At 29.1% G+C, this 20,343-nt stretch overlaps 1 protein-coding gene and 1 long non-coding RNA gene across 2 annotated transcripts in view; one reads left to right on the top strand and one right to left on the bottom strand.

Moving 5' to 3' along the window:
- Positions 1–17,206, bottom strand: part of LOC107443442 (intraflagellar transport protein 20 homolog) — a 41,733-nt gene extending 24,527 nt beyond the window's left edge. Inside the window, exon 1 of the mRNA XM_043039635.2 lies at positions 17,072–17,206. Within this exon, the coding sequence (XP_042895569.1) occupies positions 17,072–17,117 (46 nt within the window). The 5' untranslated portion in view covers positions 17,118–17,206. The remainder of the gene's footprint in view (positions 1–17,071) is intronic.
- Positions 164–15,432, top strand: LOC107443443 (uncharacterized). The gene is made up of 3 exons (XR_001583978.3): positions 164–296; positions 3,461–3,668; positions 6,806–15,432. It is a non-coding gene; the product is annotated as an uncharacterized lncRNA (long non-coding RNA).
- Positions 17,207–20,343: the final 3,137 nt, after the last annotated feature.

Here is a 20,343-nt window from a genome sequence, read left to right as displayed (position 1 = left end):
ATTGGAATCAAAATAGCCAAACAAAGCTTTTAAGACAAATACATTCCATCACCATGAATAATTAATGAAATTCCCTCTTGGCTATATTACACCCTTATAATCTCAGTTTGGCGACTAAGACGCCAAAAAGATATTTTCTCTCATCCTCTCATCGATTCCTGTCAGAATGGGAAAGAACCTATAAAGTAAAGGAGTCCGGAAACTTCCTATCTTTCTAACAGTACGAGATACGTTTAACAGAAGCTCGGAAGAGAAGATAGATAGATAGAGAAGTTTTCGATCCGAAGATGAAACCGGTAAGTGATTTTATTTTTTATTCCATAACTTAGATTAAATGAAAATGTGCTATTGCGTAATCATAATCCCATAAATCACGTTAAAGCAATCCTAGGCAATCGATTTGTTTACATCACTTAATCTCCGCAAGTGAAGATGCGCTATTGCGAAATCACAATCTCTGAAGTCATGTGGAAATAGATATTTGAATAATGGCTTCCACTAACTGTTCCTTTTTGCTTTATAACTGTTCATTTTTGTTTTCGTTCCACATCATAGTAGGATCACAGGAGTTCCAAGAGATAATATTCTTTTAACCAAAAATAATGATTAAATACAATAAAAAATCCTTCATTTATTTAACATTTCTGTTGTTTATATGAAATTATTTATGTAATTACTATGAAAAAACAAACATTTTTTTCAATAACAATAAAGAATATATTGAATAAATTATGAAACGAATAAGTATTTATTATTTATTCTATTAGTTCTACATAAGTGTTTCTCATCGAAATTTTCAATTCAAAATAAAATAATCAAATTGAAGAATAAAGAGTTACGTTTCTGGGATAATTATTCTTAACTTTTATAAGTTCAATAATTCAACTCTTCTTTTTCCTTCTATGTTTGTACATCAATAACAATTTCATCATTTAAAAATAGTTCTTTATTCTTCACATTAAAATTTTTCAAACTAATTAATAGTCTTTCTTTATTTATGCATTTATTTAATTTTTTTTGGCAATGATATGGGTCACTTTCGGGAAACTTGCACTTTTAATATCCTATGACTTAAAGCAATTTGTTTAAGCATTAATAACTTGTTTAAGCAATCAAATTAATTTACTACATGTTTTTAGTAAATGTAGACACATAGAAATTAGTATTTTAAAAATAATGCCTGTGTAAAAACATTTTAATATGTCGGATATAACCAAATTGCAATGTCGCAGTCTTCTTTACTTATTTTCTGGCAATTAAACCAATTAATAATTGAATATAATTTAAATTTATCTAGTTAAGAAAAGTGTATTATATGTAATATACAGCACTGCTTTTCTAATATGCAGTTTTATTGAAACAGTTTAATATTGTCCTATGTTTTTCCCCATTACTATCTTACAATAATTATTTTGCAGGCAAAATTTTTTATTATATTTGTTGTATTCTTAGAAAATAAAGCTCGGACAAGCTGTTTTAGTTCCCCTTCTGTTACTAGCATAATTGTTTTCAATCATTTAAATGATAATTTTATTTTTTTATGGTAAGATTAAATTGCATTTTACATTTTTATATAAACATTTCTTCTTCTCAATTTAACTTCTCAACTCCCACGTAACTTGTAGTTTCTTTTCCCTCTCTCTTACTTTTACATCCTGATTATGGAAATTTTATTTGTTGACTTAATTCCAACGCTTCTTAATTTAACGCTTCTGTTACTTTAAATTAGTAACATGTATATTTGTTATTTTCAAAAGTATCTTGCAGAAGGATATTAGTATTAGCGACGTATGTCGCAGAAAGCTCGAAAAAATTCTGCAGCAGGGACATACTGCTTCTTTATAAATGGACATATTACTTCTACCTTATCATTTTAAATTTTCATGCACATTTATTAGACCAAATATAGTTTCTTTTCATATAAATAAGAATTACCAGGGGTTGTTCTGATTTTTCAGAAAGGTCTATTATTGAGAAATCGCGAAATATTCTAGCATAATATCTGTACATATTTTTTTTTTTGTATCAGGGCTCTGATTTTATAAAAATTCACAGCAGTGAAATATATAATCAAAAGTTTGGAAAATTAGAAAAATAAGGTTCTGTTTTTGTGGGGAAAAACACGAAAATCATGTTTTACAAGGAGTTCTAAGTTTTAAGATTATGAATTAAAGACACCATCGACTCGTATTTCTTTTCAATAAAATTTTTTTTATCTGTGTTGATGCTATTGTCGCTATTAGATATTTTGTGAGAAAATTACACCTAGTAACAGTAGTTCCATTTTGCCTGAGCATTGTTCTCAAATTGTAAATTAGCATAAATGTTTTGATAAAGACTTAAGAATTTGTACAAGCAGGGGTCTGTTTAGAAGAAATTTGAGTCCCTTAACGGACCCTACACAAAATATCTTCCACAAAAACGGACCCTTCACAAAATAATTTATCTTTTAATCGGACCCTTCACAAATTTGTTAATCTTCATTATTGTTTTGTTAATCGAATAAACCCTTCTTAGGAAAAAAAAGAAAGACAGTTCAAAACGAACTAAGTTTTTTAAGTTTCCCTTGGTTTAAATTCCAAATGTAGTATTTTAAGAAAATATTTCTACTTTTACAAACATCGTGTGCACATTCTTATTAATATTAAAGGATAATTTTGTATTTTTTTGTAAATGACTAATTGATCAAAGTATATTTATTCATAAAATTAATTAATGTAAATAAAAATTAATTTCTGGCAATCTTTAAAATAAAATATTATTAATTTAAGAATTGTTTAAGTTTACTTAATGCTTAACACATTAAAAGTGATACATTACTAAGTTGTGTTATTTAAAATATGTCAATTGAAATTATTAAAAATGTGAGNAATTGAAATTATTAAAAATGTTAGTGATTATGTTTCCATTATTGGTCCGAAATGAATATTCTGTGTTGAGCAGTATAGGCTGAATACCAAATATTTCTACGTTGCATCTCTAATTTAGTAGCAGCAATTGTTGAGCAGAATTTTGTATCTATTTACAATTTTGAAACTTCTTGATAAGGTTTTTAGCATTTTTTGCAATAGCAGGACCTTATTTGCACAAATTCACAAAAGCAGGACTCTGTTTGAAGGAATGTGACTAACGCTTATTTTATATTCACAAATTATGAATAATTTTTTTCACAATTTTACAAAAACATGACCTTTCACAAAATGTCTGGACAGACACCTGACAAGGTTTATTGAAAAAATGTCACATCAAAAACATTAAGAAAGTCAAAACGGAACAACGAGTTGTTTTTTAAACTTTTACTGCCGGTTGCAGAAATACATTAAGCCAGGCCATCATTTATTTTGATAAATGGATTCTCATAATATTTACTAAATGTATTCTCGTAATATTTTCAGGAGCTATTAGATCAATCCTGGAAATTATTGTTTTTTTTTTACCCCAATTATGTTTTATCATTCAGCTATCAAGACATCAAATTCAGCTATCAAGTCCCACAAATCCATTGAAATCCATTGTTATTGGCCCACAAGTGTCAAAAATAGAGTGCAGTGGCCCACCCTGCTCTGCCTTATCAACCATGTTGAAGAATATGAAAATTATATGAAGTAATGCTCTGTTAAAAATGAAGTAATGTCATGAAATTCACGTGAAGTAAAAAATCAACAATAGTAAGTATGCACATTGCACACACTTCGAAACATCAGTTTCGTTTTTACAAACAATTTTTTTAATAAATAAGATGAAATCGAATAATATAATTTCAGATTGAAAAAAAAAATGTTTTATTCAGTAACCAATTGTGACCTTAGACGAACAGTCTAAATCAGGAATCCCCACACATTGTTTTCCCTGAGCTTTTTTAAAAGGGCTGCCCGACCTGCCTGTCATTTAACCTCTATAAATGCGCCTTCTTGCCCTTTTATTAAAAATAAGGCCACCCTCCCTTAAAAACACTATCCTATTATTCATATTCAATTCTTAAGTGATTTTAAGTTTATTTTTTTTAAATAAATACCTTTAAAAAAATACACCTATAAATGTTCATTTTCTTTTAATTTTCAGTTTAAATTATAGAAAAAAAACTTCCAAGTAGTTTATGAATAATTCTTTTTTTTTTAGTTTACTTTTCTTTTGAAAAAATTTATGATTAAAGATTGTATTTCAGCATGGCTTTATTTACTTTGAGAATTACTATTAATAGCATGCACACAAAATAGTATACGCACAGAATGGGTAATTTAAAAAATTTTGAGGATCATTCAATTATTACATAATATTACACCTTTTGATAAATTTTTACCGTGTTAATTAAGTGGCCCTTTCGAAAGTCAGAGTCCCTTTTTTCTGTAAGGAAGCACCCTGCCATTTTTTATTCCTATGGAGAACTCCTCATTTTGTTTCTTAGAACACATTCCAACCCTCCATGCGAGTAGCCCAAGTATGAAATTGTACTGAAATTTCCCTGCTACTCATTATTTTTCCTTTTGAAAATCATCCGGGAACTATATTTTTGATGCCTGCGTCTGAAAGTTCGGGGGAAAAAAACAAAACAAAAAAAAGCAGGACTAACGCAAAGAGGGTTGGTATACTGACGGGATCGCGAGCATTTTTTATAGGTGAATTAATAACTGAAATCAATATTTTTCCATAGCATTTCACTTAAAAAAAAAATCGTGGATCCTCAGAAGTGGGTGCTCCTAAAACAATAGGAGGGTGCCCTGCGTGGTGCTCTCAAACTTGAAATTGGGTACCCCTGTTCTGAACTATACAGACCTTGATCTACTACTAAAAATACATTTTAATTTGTAAAAGAATAAATAATTGAAGCAAAAAAAAATTCTAACAAAATATTTAATACAATATTTTACAAATAAGTTTATAATAATATTTTTTAATGAAAATAATAAATTTCTAAAAAGAAGTTTTTTTGAAAAGTCATCAGAATATAACGTCATTAAAATTATTTTGTTCATAATGATATAACGTGATTAAAAGTTTTTCGAGAAAAACGCTCTTAACCAATAAATTTACCTGTAAAGTTTGTTTCTTTTAAGGGAATGCAACTATGTAAGTTCGTCCATTTGGAAATATAATTTGCTTTTTTATAATCTGAGTTTTTCAAAATTTTTATAATTAATTTTTCATAAAATTTTCATTTGCCACTATTGAAATCCCACCATCCCACTCTTTGGTACGCCTCCCCTATGCCTGGCCATCCATAACCTAGAGTCAATTAATTATGTTTCTCGTATGGCGAACGGTCTTCCAACATATTTAAACAAAAATATAAATTTTTAATTAAATGTAATCTACTCATTTTTTGGCTTTTCTTTTAACACATTTACTTTTTAAAATAATTTAGTTTATACTACTTTATAACTGCGTGAAAGTAATGTTCTGAAGTAGCATTTCAAAATTTTTAACTTACTAACATAAAAGATACCAAAGACGATAACCCAATCAGTCTGTCTATTCCAAAGTAATTAAGTTATAGATTATCGAGAAGTTCAATTTTTTACCTTGAATACGTCGCCTACTTAAAATCATTTCGCAAATGAAGAACAATAATGTTGGCTGAAGATTTTCCTCTTTAATCGAGAAAATATTTGCGAATTTATAAGCGTTCAAATTAGATTATTAAAAGCATCGCAGATAGATTATTAAAAAGCATCTTTGTTTCAATGTCAACTAACAATTCAATGACTTTATTTTTAAAAAAATTCAATTTCAAATGACTGTCAATGTTTTCAAATTAAGCACAAAAAAAGAACTGCATGATAATTAATCCATTCTGGGATATCCATATTTTCAATATCTCCGAAGCGTAATTTAAAAATCATAGCTTAATTATTAAAATTTTTGTGATTGAATATCATTTTTATTCATTCCTCGACCCCCTAGATCAGATTAACCTCTAATTATACTGTACCGACTCCCAAAGATTTGATATCAACCATTTTTCCGGTCCCTGGATTAAATGTTTCGAACAACAGACCAATTGGGAGCAAGTTCTAAAAACTCCCAAATCAGTTTACTCACCCACTCATCTAATTTATTCGTCAATTTTTAGAGTAATTTTTCCAACTGTATTATTTATTGCGCATATGGCAGATTTTCTACTATTCTTAACAAGTTTTTTTTTTTAGTTTGCCTCATAAACATGCATATTCTATAATTTATATCTACAACCAATGTGAAATAGACCTTTTTTTTAATTTCTTATTTCATAACAAAAAAACAAAAAAAAACAAGAAACTAACTGCAAAATAAAAATTTAGCTTGATGTAAAAGTTTACCCCTTTTGACCCCTTAACGATCTGTTAATTTTCAAGAAAACGATCATAAAAGTGCCTATTTTGCAAAATACACGTATTTGATTAGTGCTGACATCTAGTTTAAAATAAACTATCTACAATGACCTTAAAAATATCTTGGTACTGCCATCTGGTGTGTAAAATGAGAAATAAAATGCTTTCCAAGCAAAAGAAATGAATTAGTTTTATTATTATTGGCACGTTACTACTGAACACTCCAGCCCGGAAATATCACGGGAGCGAGAAATAGAGGGCGAAACATCACCTCGTCATTTTCACGGGAGCAAGAAGGAAGGGGTTAAAAGGAATCTTTGAAGCTATCGTAATGCTAATTACTCAAATACATGAACTTTTTAACGAAATATTATTAAAAGCATTCAGGGTATTCCATATTAATCACTTTTAACATTTACTGAAATGTCTTGAAAATTATATTTGTGATAGTTATGATTGTTTTGGTTTATGCTTTTAAATTATTGAAATTATTTCAGGAATTGCTTCAAATTTCCTGTTTCTTCAAGAACTACAGCCAGCGGTTTCATCGTCAAAAATCCTTCAAATTAACTTGTTTTCATTTAATATTTTATTCTTTTTATTTATATTTTTATGTTCAGAGACTTAATTTTTAAATAGAAATTGAATTTAAATTTTTAAAAATTACAAATACAAATACTAAATAGTATGAATACGATTTCAATTTGTTTGTGCAAAACTTTTATATCATTAAAAGTTTTGCATTCAACATTTCATACATATCAAACATTTTAATACTTGGTTAATTAATTACAATGCTCTTTTTAGTTTAGTTGATTATTCATTTTATATGTTGTGTATAAATTGTTATATTATATGGATAATCAAATAATTCATTTCGAATGAATAATTTTTCATAAAGCTTTTGATTTTCAACAAAAATTTTGTAAAACTAGAAAAACACAAATTATTTTTCTTTAATCTCCATAAACAATATTAAATCTAATGAAATATTCTGTCTAAAATATATTTATACTTAATTATTTACAATACTGATTGAATTCTATTGGATATTGATTTTATGTGTTTTTATATTAGATAAATAATGAAATATCTTAATTAGAATGAGTAATTAAATAAACTATAAGTTGCATTAATTTATTTTAAACAGATGAAATTCAGACTATTTTGTATAAATAATATTGAGCTTTATGAACTATTCTATTATTTAAATGATCTTGAAACACCAGTATGATATGCTATATAATATAATATTATATGATACTGTATGTGATAAAATTATTTTAGATGCATCATAATATGATTTTCTATGATATAATATTATATTATATAAATGGGTGTCTTCCCATTCTCATTCCTGCTTCTTTTTACAATAATCATATGTTTTGTAAGTATATATATATATTTTGACTTTTATGTAAATGTGTGTAAATCAGAGGTTAAATTGCAATACAAAGTTAACACTCTCGTTTAAGTTTTATTATTCTAATTATTATTTAAATTTTAAACATAATCGGCTTAGAAGCTTGTCAAAAGGGCCACTTTGGTGCCCAAATATTGGAAAATTGGTGCCTCTGTAACTAAACGGCCCTTAACCCTCGCTTAGTATTCAGGAAATCCTGTTGCGAGTTACAGCTCTAAAGTTCAATACCTACCTGCTCTGGCTTACGCAGCTATAAGTGGTATACGGATCCTGGGTTAGAGTCCCATTGCCGTCAGGCTTACCGTGAGAGGTTTTCGTGGTTTTCCTCTCATGTAACACAAATGTGGGTAAGTCCCCCCTATAAAAGACCTCCACGAAGGCATACATGCCCTTATTCGTGACTCAGAAGTATCCTTGTCTTTTGAGTTGGACATAAAACTACAAGGCTGCGAAGATGAAAATCTAATCAACATGCTTATGTTGATATTTTTTGTCTCCTTTGAAAAAGAAAACAGATTAAAACTTTTTATAGTATAATTTTTTATATTCATTTTATTACTTTATTTTTAATTTATATTAGCGCTATATTAGCTATGTATTGTAGTAGGTTATTTTATAATATCATTCCATGAGAATACTCAATAATATTAAATCAGTATCCATAAGAATATGATTTTACTGTACTTATTTAATAAAATTTTAATACCTAATCTATCTTAAATACTCACTATTTCTAAAATAATATTTGCTATTAATTTTCATGATGGAATAAAGATTGATTCTTTTTCAAATATTCTGAATATTAAAAATTAGTTTTTACATTTAAAATCATTTTAGCTACAAAACATTGCATCAATTTTCAAAACAAAAATCGTGATTTCTATATTTTGTTTATTTCTAGATTTTTTGTATATAGTTTGCAAATAATTTATACATTTTTTAAATCATTCTTTTCACCAAACTTTACCCTTAATTTAATTTTTAAAAAAAGAAAATTAATTGTACTCATTTACTGCAAAATAATACGAAAAACCACAAATATAATTTTAAAACTAAATATAAATTTTTTTCAAGAATTGTTTTTCAATTAATACACATCTATAAATTTAAAAAATCTGTATTATATGGAATATTTTCTTTAAAATTCAATTTATTCCATATTCAATTTTATCCTTTTCATTCGTTTTTTTTACTGTTCTTTGATTTACACACATATATTAATCTTCTGTTTCATTCTTTAGTTATATTTTCTACGTTTATTTCGTTAAAAGTTTTGTTTTAACGATTAATTTATTGTTTCCACATGCAATACAGATGTTGTTTTATTCTTTCCTTTTGCTTGAAATTTTATATGACATTTTATTCAGAGTTATTTTAAGATTCTGTTGACTAATTTGTCTTCGTTATTATGTAAACAGTAATCATAATTATCATATTGTGAATTTGGAATTATACTTATTTTACAAATCCTTGTAAAAAATGTATGCACATTAGAAATCATAAATTAATATGTAATGGGAAAAAATAACTAAAGGCTATCGAAACAAAACGAATCACGAGCAAAAAAGGTCTAATAAAAAATTTCAAAAACAGTTTGATTGTAGATGGAAACTGAAGTGTTCAAAACAATTATTAGAATCACTTTTAAGTTTCATCAGCTAATCAAACTGATTTTGATGTTCTTCAACTCGCTTTACCCACTAGTGATCAATCATATTTCGTTAGCGCTTTTGTTTTGTTTCTTTCTCGCTTTTATACGCATAGTTAATTCCTTATATTTATTTATTTCGAAATCGAAAAAGTTTCCTTTTTTTTCCGTAAAAAAGTATAAAATTATCATTTTTCTTTCAAATAAACTTCTTAACAAAGCTGTTTATTTTAAACCTATTTATGCCATCGAAAGTTGTTTTACTTTTATAGGCGTTCGCATGATTGTTTTAAAGTTAGCAATTTAAATTGAGTCAAACTATTGGCTGTAGTTATTGTTATTATTAACTATTGTCCATGTCCAATTATTACTTTTAGCAAAATTAATATAACTCAATACTTTTCAGTTATTATTTTATTATGAGAAATTGCAACATTTCGTTATAAAAAATTAACTTTTAAAATAGCAGATTAATAATTTCATTTTCTATGCTCTTACCAAATTAAATTGTATTAATTTTAATTTAAATATAAGTTATAAAAATTCCGGCTAGCTTTTTAATTTTAATAAAAGTTGCAATTAAAAATTTGCAATATTATTTTAAAGATTCCCCAGATTTTCCTTCGCCAATCGGAAATCAATTGTACATAAATTTTTCTCAGGTCCTTTAATTCTAACTAACTATGCAAATGCTGTTTATAGAAATTATAATAGTTGACTTAATGGACAGAAGTCAGCAATTGTACATCAATATTTTCTCGGGTTCTCTTAATCTTAATTTAATCGAAAAAAATTTTTTAAAAAAAATCAGTTGTGGCATGAGGTGCTTAATTAAAAAAAGAGGTTTCATTAAATGGCGCCAAAATGCCACAGATCAAAGCCATCGAAAATTTTATGATTCACAGCCATCGAAAGCAATGTTTATTTTAAGTCATCGAAACGTTATTATAATCTAAAACCATCGAATCTATATGACGCATACATAATTTTTGTAATGAGAGCGTTTAGTGATATATTTTCAGAATCCTTGTCAAAAGAGAAATTTAAAAAAGTATCAAAAGTGATGCCAATCAATATTTAAGTCGCGAAAAAACAAAAACGCTGCCATTATGTAGCAAATCACTACTAAGGAAGGCTGAACTGAAAACGTTAACACTCGTTTAATTGGCGTAGGAAGCAGAAAAGTTCAAGAATGATTGTTAGAAACGTTAGAAAGTTTTATCAGACAATTAAACTTTTTTTATATTTTCCTTCCTGCCTTCCTCACTGATGATTAGATAGATTTCAGAAGCGCAATCGTTTTTCCTTGCGCTAATATTAATTAGCTTTCCCTGTTGTGAACGCTTTTCGATTTCATTTTTGACTAGAATTAGGAAAACATGTTTTAAGGATGATCATTGCAGAAATCTTTGTACATTTTATTTTATTTATTTTGCAAACCTATTTTAATTCTTAAATCTTTAACATTCTCTAACTTTTTACTTTATATGTTTTCGGAAAAATTACTCAATTACAATCAGATTTTCGCAATATTTTCTTCATGGTTCTTTTTACTTGGATTCAAAATTGAAGTTGCATTTAAGACCATGGTCTTTTTTTTTTTTTTTTTTTTTTTTTTTTTTTTTTTTTTTTTTTTTTTTTTNTTTTTTTTTATAAAAATCCCATCACACGTTCCAACTTTATGAAATCTCTGCTCCCCGTACTGTAAATATTTTTGTAAATATTCTCACCAAATTTTTTTTCCTTAATACGTTATGATTTTGTACATAATTCAAGTAGGTAAAAGTGGATTTAAGAGATGACTCAGTTTCAACTTCTCCGCTCCGACTTCTAGGTCAGCAACTGTACATAAATATTTCTAAAAATATTTTCAATTTAATGTTATTCTCGTAGATAGATATCAATTCATTCTTCCCATAAAATCCATGTAGTAATTTCTTTGTGTGTATATGAAATGTTAAGAATAAAATATATTAGCATCTTGCTCAATACGAAAACCTTATTGTATCGTTATCTATGCAACAAAGAAGAAACAAAAACTGGCATAAAAGCCTCCTTTCGGGTAAACTATGCAAAAATGGGAGGTTGGATCATTTCAGCTAGAACTTGTCTTTTCTTTTTTATTTATTTATGCTATATATCAGGGGTAGCCAAGCTCCTTGATAGTCGACCATTTTTCAAAATTTAAAATTTTTCGCGAGCTGCAATTAAATACGTATTTAAAAGGTATGCAAAAAAGGTATTAAAAAAAAAATTTCTGCAGAAATTATATTTATTGAAAACATATAAATAAAAGTACGAAATATGTGTATTGATTTCAAATATTAAAAATTAAACACATTTATTTTACTTCTTTTTATAATTCTTTAAAATTTGATGACAGCACTTCTCAGTAATTCTTTGAAATACTGGTTAGTTAATACTGATTGGTGTTTGGATTTCACGAATTTTAAAGTGGAATAAAATGATTCGCATAAGTACGTTATTCCGAAATAATTCGACAAGCAGCCTTTTTTTCGATTCTGGAACAAATTTCCAAAATTCAGCAATTAACGTCGACTTATATTTTAATTGCAGAGCTTGATCGTCTTGCATCTCTATTAATTATAATTCTTCAGATGCTTTTTGGATCATGATTATATTGGAAATGGAAAACTCACCATGAATTATGTTAATTTCAAATGGATTCAGAAAAATATTAAAATATAATAGCACAAAAATGGAAAGGGAACTCTGGTACATTTATCGAGAGCCACAAATAATCCTTCAAAGAGCCGCATGTGTCTCGCGAGCCGCAGGTTGCTCACCCCTGTTATATATTATATTTTTTGCATTATTTGTGTTTGGTGCGAAGAACTTTTTAGCTTATTTTACATCTTTTAGATTTTGATATTTTCAAATGTTTATTTTTGGTGCTTGATCCAGTAGAAATTTGCTCTTTGGGGTGATGTAATGCTTGGTTTTTAAGCCATGAAAGGGCCACTCTTGCATAGAAGGCCCAGAGAGTTTCACTTTGACTGCCCATTTTCGCTTTTTTAACCAATTCGGTAATTATTTTTAGATTTTTCTTTCGTTTATTATTATTATTATTTTTTTTTTTTGCATCTGGTTTATTTTTATCTTTGCACACGTAAGTCAGCAATTTGTACATAATATTTCAAGCTTATTCATTTCATATATTTCAAGAGTGCGATAATTCCATCTCTTCTTCGGTTAATTCAAGTTCTATAAATCAATTGTATATATATTATCACTATATTTCTCCAAAACATTCTCCGATAAGTTGCTGTATAAAGAATTATTTATTATTAACTGTACAAAGAGTTATTTATAACATATAAATGTATTTACAGTGTTAATTCTGTGATTTGTAATTTCAGTAGATGTGTAATATTTTGTTAAGACTATATGAAAAATATTTTGAAAAATATTTTGCTCAATATCAAAATCCTATGCAAATGAAAGCTATTCTATGCAAGTTTTGACGTAAGAACCTCAATTTGGAAAAATTATGCCAAAAATGTGGTGTTGGATCACTTCAAATTCTGTTTTGAAAATCTAGAGCTGGTGCATGAAATTTTTAATTATTTTTATTTGCAATGCTTGTGTTTTATTCGAAAAACTTTTTAGTTTGCCTTTAAATATTTTAGTTATCCTTTTGTTCTTTTTCTTTAATTTTACGTCTGATTTCCTTTTATCTTCGCTAAAAGTCAGCAATTTGTACATAATATTTCATGTATGTTCCTAAAACCATTTTTTTTTGTATGATAACTTCACTTCTTCTGAGATTAAATATAAAATCTATCAATCAACTATATATTTCCCCCAAACATTCTCTGATTATTTACTGTACATAAAATTAACTTGTTTAACTGAGGTAAATCTATGTTTAGTAATTTCCGTGTGTATACATATATAATGTTATGAATAGAATGTCTTGACATCTTGCTCAATATAAATTTATTTTTAATTGCATCATTTTCTATGCAAAAGAGAAACTGACATAAATGCTCAATCCAGTACTGCTATGCAAAAGTGTGAGACTGTATCATTTCAAATATACTTTGAAAATACAGTCTCGGTACTAAAATTTCCATCTTTATTTTGCCTTATTTGTGTTTGATGCGAAGAACTTTTTAGCTTATTTCACATCTTTTAATATTTTTAAAATGTCTACTTTTGGTGCTCGAGCTAGTAGGAGTTTGCTTTTTGGGGTGATGTATTGCTTGGTTTCTAAGCCATAGAAGGGACTCCCTAGCATAGAAGGCCCAAAGAGTTTCACTTTGAAGTATGACTTATGAGTACATGCTTTCACTTTTTTTTTCTTTTTTCATTTGCGTTCGCAGATCTAAGTTAACACATTGTATATAAAAATATTTCGTGTGTATCAGTAGAATTATCTGTATTTGTATGATTCCGCTTAATCTATGATTAAATTTAACCACTATAAAGCCGTTGTGTGTGTCTATATATATCTGCCATACATTAAGAGAATATTTTGGCTTTTGTGGACAGCCATCGTCAATTTGAAACGCACCAGGCTAATTGAAAAAGTCCCCGAGTTTTATAATCAGTCCGACACTTTTCAGGCCTACTGTAAGTGAGTTCACGTACTAGAAATGTATCATTAATCTCTCTGTTTGCTTGTTTTATATTTCAGACAGTTAGCAATTTGCCCGAAGTATGGAAGACTTATAGCTGGTTTGTTTCAAAGAGCCTAAAAAAATTCAGACTGATTGAGTAATTCTGCACTCATTTTCTAATTAACCCTAAATCTGACACTAATAAGCCTAAAAACTGTCAGGCAGAATACAAAATACTGAAAAACTTTTCTAATCGCACAGTTGAAGTATCTTTTTTATTGAGGTGAAAATTTCTTTTTATAAAAAATATGGTTAAACACATACGCTTAATTTTATTCGACATCCTTTAGTGTTAGCTACAACTTTAGTTTATAAATAAATCGTATTCATATAATTACAGCCATAAATAAATTTTAAAAATTAAATATTTAAATTACCAATATTTTTCTTTTGGAAAAAACGAGATGTTCCCTGCGAGAAAGGGAACAGTTCTTTTTTTTCCCAGTAAACAAATCTTCAACTTTAATGATTTGATTTAATTCAAGTCTGCGCCATCTTTAGTAATCCATTTTATGAGACCCATTTGCAATTTTGTGAGGTATCGTGAGCAGCTATCATCTCTCTATTTTCGTACGTATCCACAGTGTGCACGGACTTGTGCTGCATGTTTTAAATAAGTGTTTTTCCATTTATGAGTTATATTTCTTTCAACTATTTATACTGGTAGCAAAACATCCATCGCTTGAAATTGTTATTATGATAATTGCTAATATTTCACTTTGACTCCCTTTCAATTGTTTTATCGGGTATTTATTACATTTTATTTTCTTGTTAATTTTATTTATTGAAAATTGAATCCTATTTTTTATGAATCCTATTTATTAATGGATTAAAAGTAATTTTTATTAGTCTGAAAAAAAAAACTTTTGCGACAGTCTTGAATAGAAGTTTATTTGAAAGACGTAAATTTATAACTTTATGTAAATAAATAAAACCATTTTCGTTTAATGAATAACTAAAATCAATATTTTAAGTCACATATTTTTTATTAATTATAAAAAATATATATAAATTCAAAAAGTCATCTGTTACTAATTATGATCTTAAATATTGTGTTAGATACTATAGTAACCATTTTTCTATGTTTAATTAAAAATTTGAAAAAGATTAGTAGAATACATTAATATATTAGATTTTTTTTAAAAATTTCACTTACATCGTCGACGCAAAAAATATCTTAAATCATTATGTTGCATAATTTTAGATCATTGTCTTGCTAATTTGCCACTATGTTCTTTTCCTCTAAGATACCTCCCTAATTTTGTGATAAATATGTTTTCTGAATTATTTATAAGAATTATAACAATTTATTCTTTAACTCATACGACAAAATGTATTTCTAAAAATGGATTGTTTATATAAATAAACTGTATTGCATGCTGGAAGTTTTTAATAAAATGTTCACCTGTACTACGCTTATTACTTTAGAGTACATTGCACACGAACGAGTACATTTTATGAGAGCATTCAACTTAAAAATTATTTTAAACAAAACGAATTTAGAAATCATGTTTTAACTTTTTATACCCACCACAAAAAATAAAAACACTGATGTTATGACATTGAAAAAATATGTTCACTTATTTTTATAGGCTTTAGAGAAGTATAAAATTAAAAATAATATTTTACATATTGTAATTATGCATTTTACTTTCTTAAAATTGAGTTGCTTTTATTTCTTCATTATTTTGAATATCATAAAAGTCCAACAAAAATGTTTTATGGCCAGCATGACAACTAGGCCTAAAATTTATGCAATCCTAAAATCATATATTATTTTGAAATATCTTATTTAAGATGGTATAAAAATGTTTATAACAAGCATTCTAGTTTTTATTTAATTAAAGTATTTTATTTTCAATTAAAACACTTGGGATTCCGTAAATTTTTTAATCGGAATATCTCTATTTTAGTTATTTAGAATTACTATTTAAGAATTTTACTTGTTTGGCATAATAAAGCAAACACTAGTAAAGCCATTTTTACTTAGCTAAATTATTCAGAGAAATAAATAGTATGACAGCAACGTTTTTAATACAGTTTTTATTAAAACTAAAAAATTTAGATTCCGTTGAACAAGAGGAACTTTAGATTCCGTTGAACTTATCATAACAGGATAACACTCAATACATTGTCAGAATTTTGGAGAGCTTTGAAACATATTACTCAAATTTCGGCAATCTTAGCTTAGCAATAAATTAAACCAAGTTATCGTAATTTTTAATGTAATTACACGATTTTAGAGCTCAAAATGACAGGAAATAGTGTTCCATTCAACACCATATGAAGGTTGTAGCAAATTTGAAACTTACAGTTCAAAATACTGATTCTATGGTTTGACGTTTCTGAGATTGTAAAGATATCAGAATTCCTACCGTTCGACAGTAACGACAACAAATCTCTACTGTCATTGCAGTGACGATATCAGAACTACTACTAGACAGAAAAAAAAACCTAAATTGGGTATAAAAAAAACCCAATTTGGGTTGAAACATTATTTGGCATGAGGCTACCCAATTTGAGTTCATAATAAATTGGATTATAATGCAATCCTATTATTACGGATATAATTCTTTTCTCCCCAGCTTTGAGATCAAATATGCGCTTATGTTAAACACTATTTCAAACATACGATTAAATCAAACAGAGAAATTGTAATTGTTTTGGTAAAATTAGAGTTGACGGTACAGGCGTGGCGCAATAAAAAAAATGTAAGCCAAACAGACGTCTTTATGATGTCATATTTACGATAAATTGAAGTTGAAAAAAACTATTTAAGTTGTTTGACAAATATTCCTAATTTGAAGTTTGAAAGTTTTAATATTAAATTTGGGACACTTAATCAGAAATTTTACTAGTCAAACAAGTAAGTATATTACAAAAAATAAAATCTAGTATTGGCGAAAATGTTAACTTGACGTTGGGCAGTAATACAAATTTGCAATATAAGAAAATTGGCTTCTGCAGTATGAAAAACCAACACATAATGCTTAAAAAATATATAATAATGATACAGTTATGAAAAGAAAGAAAAAGAGCATACACTCACTTTGTTGACATGTCGACAGAACATCTGATTGTTCCGAAACAAACATGGCGCGACAAGGTCGACAAAAACAAAGATAATTCGGTTGACAGCTAAAATAGCAGAGCTATAATCCAATTTGGATATTGGTATTTCCCAACTGATATTGTAAACTGGAAGTCGTAGAACACGTGACAGTTTACTCTAATTTGGAAAGATTTTAGACCCATTACGCGTTCGATAGTCTTCAAATCGTAAATTATGCCCATATTGGAGTTTGGAAAGCTAATATATGCGTTCAAGCATCACTGGCTACGGTCAGTGTGCGGGTGGGGGACCACTTGGATCAGCCTGCGTAGGGACCGAAGGTGTGCGGTATTGGTCCTCGTTAAACTGTGCTACCGTAAAGTGCTCGACTTCGCGTGCAGGTCGTCGGGCTACCGAAGGGGGGGGGTGCCATCTCGTCTGCAGAGGATCAAAATTGTGATGGCATGTCTTCGGATCATCCTCAGGGATGTTTCCCAGACCGTCGCCAATAGCCCATTGTGCAGCTTTAGTGCGACGTAAATGAACAATAACATATGTGTTATTTGCCGACCAGGTGGCCGAGCGGTTAGCGTGCCTGACTACGGAGCCGATGGTCGCGGGTTCGAATCCTGCTCAAGGCATGGATGTTTCTTTCTCTCTGAGTTCTATGTCCTTTCTCCTTCGTGTGTGAATGCGACCCGCCCTATAAACGGGTTTGTGGTTGTGTGACGCGGGCGACCCTGCTCCACCGCCGTGGCTTCGCCGCAGGTGCCCACTGGGTAACGAGAAGAGAGTAGCAGCTCTGGCATTTTCTGAGGCCAATGGGTCGAATCGAAAAAGATCTTACTTTTTTAACGCTACCGTAAGATTTGGGTTGAAACATGATTTAGAAAAATAACTAATAAGGAAAAAATGTTAACAAGTAAATAAAGTTATCATTTCGATTACCATGAACATATACCCATGTCAATGGATAAACGCCGGTTTATTTTGCGTTTAATACACCATAAGCGAGATTTCTACTTAGTTCTCTTACAAACTTTACATCTATATTGCTAATAACTAAATCTAATTAAAGAAATTGGCTTTTCGTCTGAAATATTTTCGACGTATGATGCGCTCTCCGGATATAAAAGTATTTCCGAACTATGAGAGAACAGTTCCTCGAAAGTCAGGCTTTCTTTACAAAAGAAAAATAGTCAACTGCACCGCATACTTCGTATTCCAGAATTTTAATTAAAGATGGCCGAGGAATCGTATTGCATCCAGTTTCCCTTGTTGGGTAGAGTGAGTCAGAATTTATCATACTTCATTCCAAAACTTCTGTTGCTTAGGGAACATTCAGTAGAATTTTTTTTTTAATCTGTTTCCTACTAATACCGAAAATGGCTTCCTTTCGAAGATTTCCCGCAGTGATGGGGGAAATCATTTATATCTTATTTCTATGGTAAGGAAGTGGAAATAATGACGAGTTAACTTTTTGAGAATGCTCAATTAAAGGTAACAGAAATCAACTTATAAAGAATAATGAACATAAAACAAAATATGAAATTATCAAAACGTCATTCAAGCAGAATTGTAGTAGGGATCAAATGACCGTACTTCATGTTACAGCAAATTGACTTTATTTAAAATATCGATTAATTTTTAATGTAATCCACAATGTATTTAACGAAATCCCGTTTACTGTTTTACTTCTGTTACTCATTCTGGCTCTTTTATAGTTATGTAGCCAAACCTTACGTACACAATAGGCCTAGAAACACACAAACAAATAATTACAGAGCTCCGTATCATCCCGATATAACAGCATAAAACTTTTATTAAACACGTTAATTCCAGCCTGTTCGAGCCGCTGGGGATCAGGACACAGAGAACTCGCTTCCTAATGATATCTCCCAGGTTCATCTCCTAATGATGGCTAGGAGATACGAATTCTACTCCAAGCTCGCACTGACCACAGTACTGACGTAAAATATGCTCATTGGTTGACAGATGATGAGTTAAAATACCCTTGCCATCAGGCTAACCAAGGAAGGTTTTCGTGATTTTTCACTCTATGTATCTCAAATACGGGTTAGATCAATAAAAAATTAAGGTTGGCTTTGAAGGTCAGTACTCTATGAAAGTGCCCCAATGCTTGATGCAGGAATTCTCTTGTTCTTTTTTGACGCCTTAAAAATTATAAGCATACGGCGTTGAACATAGATAATAATTATTAACTCAAAAATAGGTCGGCTGTTCAACTTCAGTTTAAAAAGAATATTTCAAAAAGTATTATTAATTTAGCTAAGATGGCTCAACGGTTAGCGTTCCAATAAGACGAGCCATGTCATTTCGTTAATAGCTTTGTTCGATAGCTGGAGTCACTTTGTGTCCGGTTTGTACCTTTTCAAGCGCTGACCAAAAATTTCTCCAGATCATGGGTTAGAGACCTTTTACCAGCGGGTTAACCATAAGAGGCACTCGTGATTGTCCAATCCCTGTGAATTATTCTTACTCAAGTCTTCCAAGAAGGGGATTTTACCCAAATGCTTGATGCGGGTGTGTCCTTGTTTTCTGTGTTTTGTTTAAGGTGCAACATTCTAAGAATAAAGAGTTGGATATAGATGAAGCAGAAAATCCGATAGGGATCAATCGCTTGATCATTACCAGTTACAAAATAAGCTTGTTTAAACTCAACTCTGAGTAATATGAATAAAAATCGCCTTAAACAGCCTTAGCTTTAAAGTAGTCTTAAAACTGCATACAAAATCTGTATTAAAGACAGTTCCGGGATTTGTCAGTGTTTATATAAATAAGTTTTAACTTAAGCAGTCAATAAGCGTTGTTAGATGAACAATATATGAAAACAAAAGTGAAAATAAACTTACTTACTTTCGTATGCTATGTAAACAATAAATTCATTTAGAGAAAAAAAAATTTTGTTGAGAAATTTACATTTTTTGAAGGAAAAAAATTGCTCTGTAATTATGTTTTTTGTAGAATAAACAAGTGCATTACATAAATTTAATGCAAGCACACGCATAAAATATTTTAGTGATAACTCAAATTCAACAATATTTATTTCGAAAATCGTTCAGAGTTTACTGGGAAGATGAGAAGTGGAAGATGAAATATATAGATAGAGGATCAGAATAAATGATAGAAGAGAATAGCCCTGTTAAAAACGAGGAGAATATTGGAGTGAGAACGAGATGATAAAAGATGAAATAACGAATATTGACTCTTAAAAAACTTATCTTTCGTCTTCCTCCGATTGGCTGCCT

The sequence above is a fragment of the Parasteatoda tepidariorum genome, chromosome 7, assembly GCF_043381705.1.
Source record: "Parasteatoda tepidariorum isolate YZ-2023 chromosome 7, CAS_Ptep_4.0, whole genome shotgun sequence".
Taxonomy (NCBI): Eukaryota; Metazoa; Arthropoda; class Arachnida; order Araneae; family Theridiidae; genus Parasteatoda; species Parasteatoda tepidariorum.
This window is presented reverse-complemented; position numbering and strand designations above follow the sequence as displayed.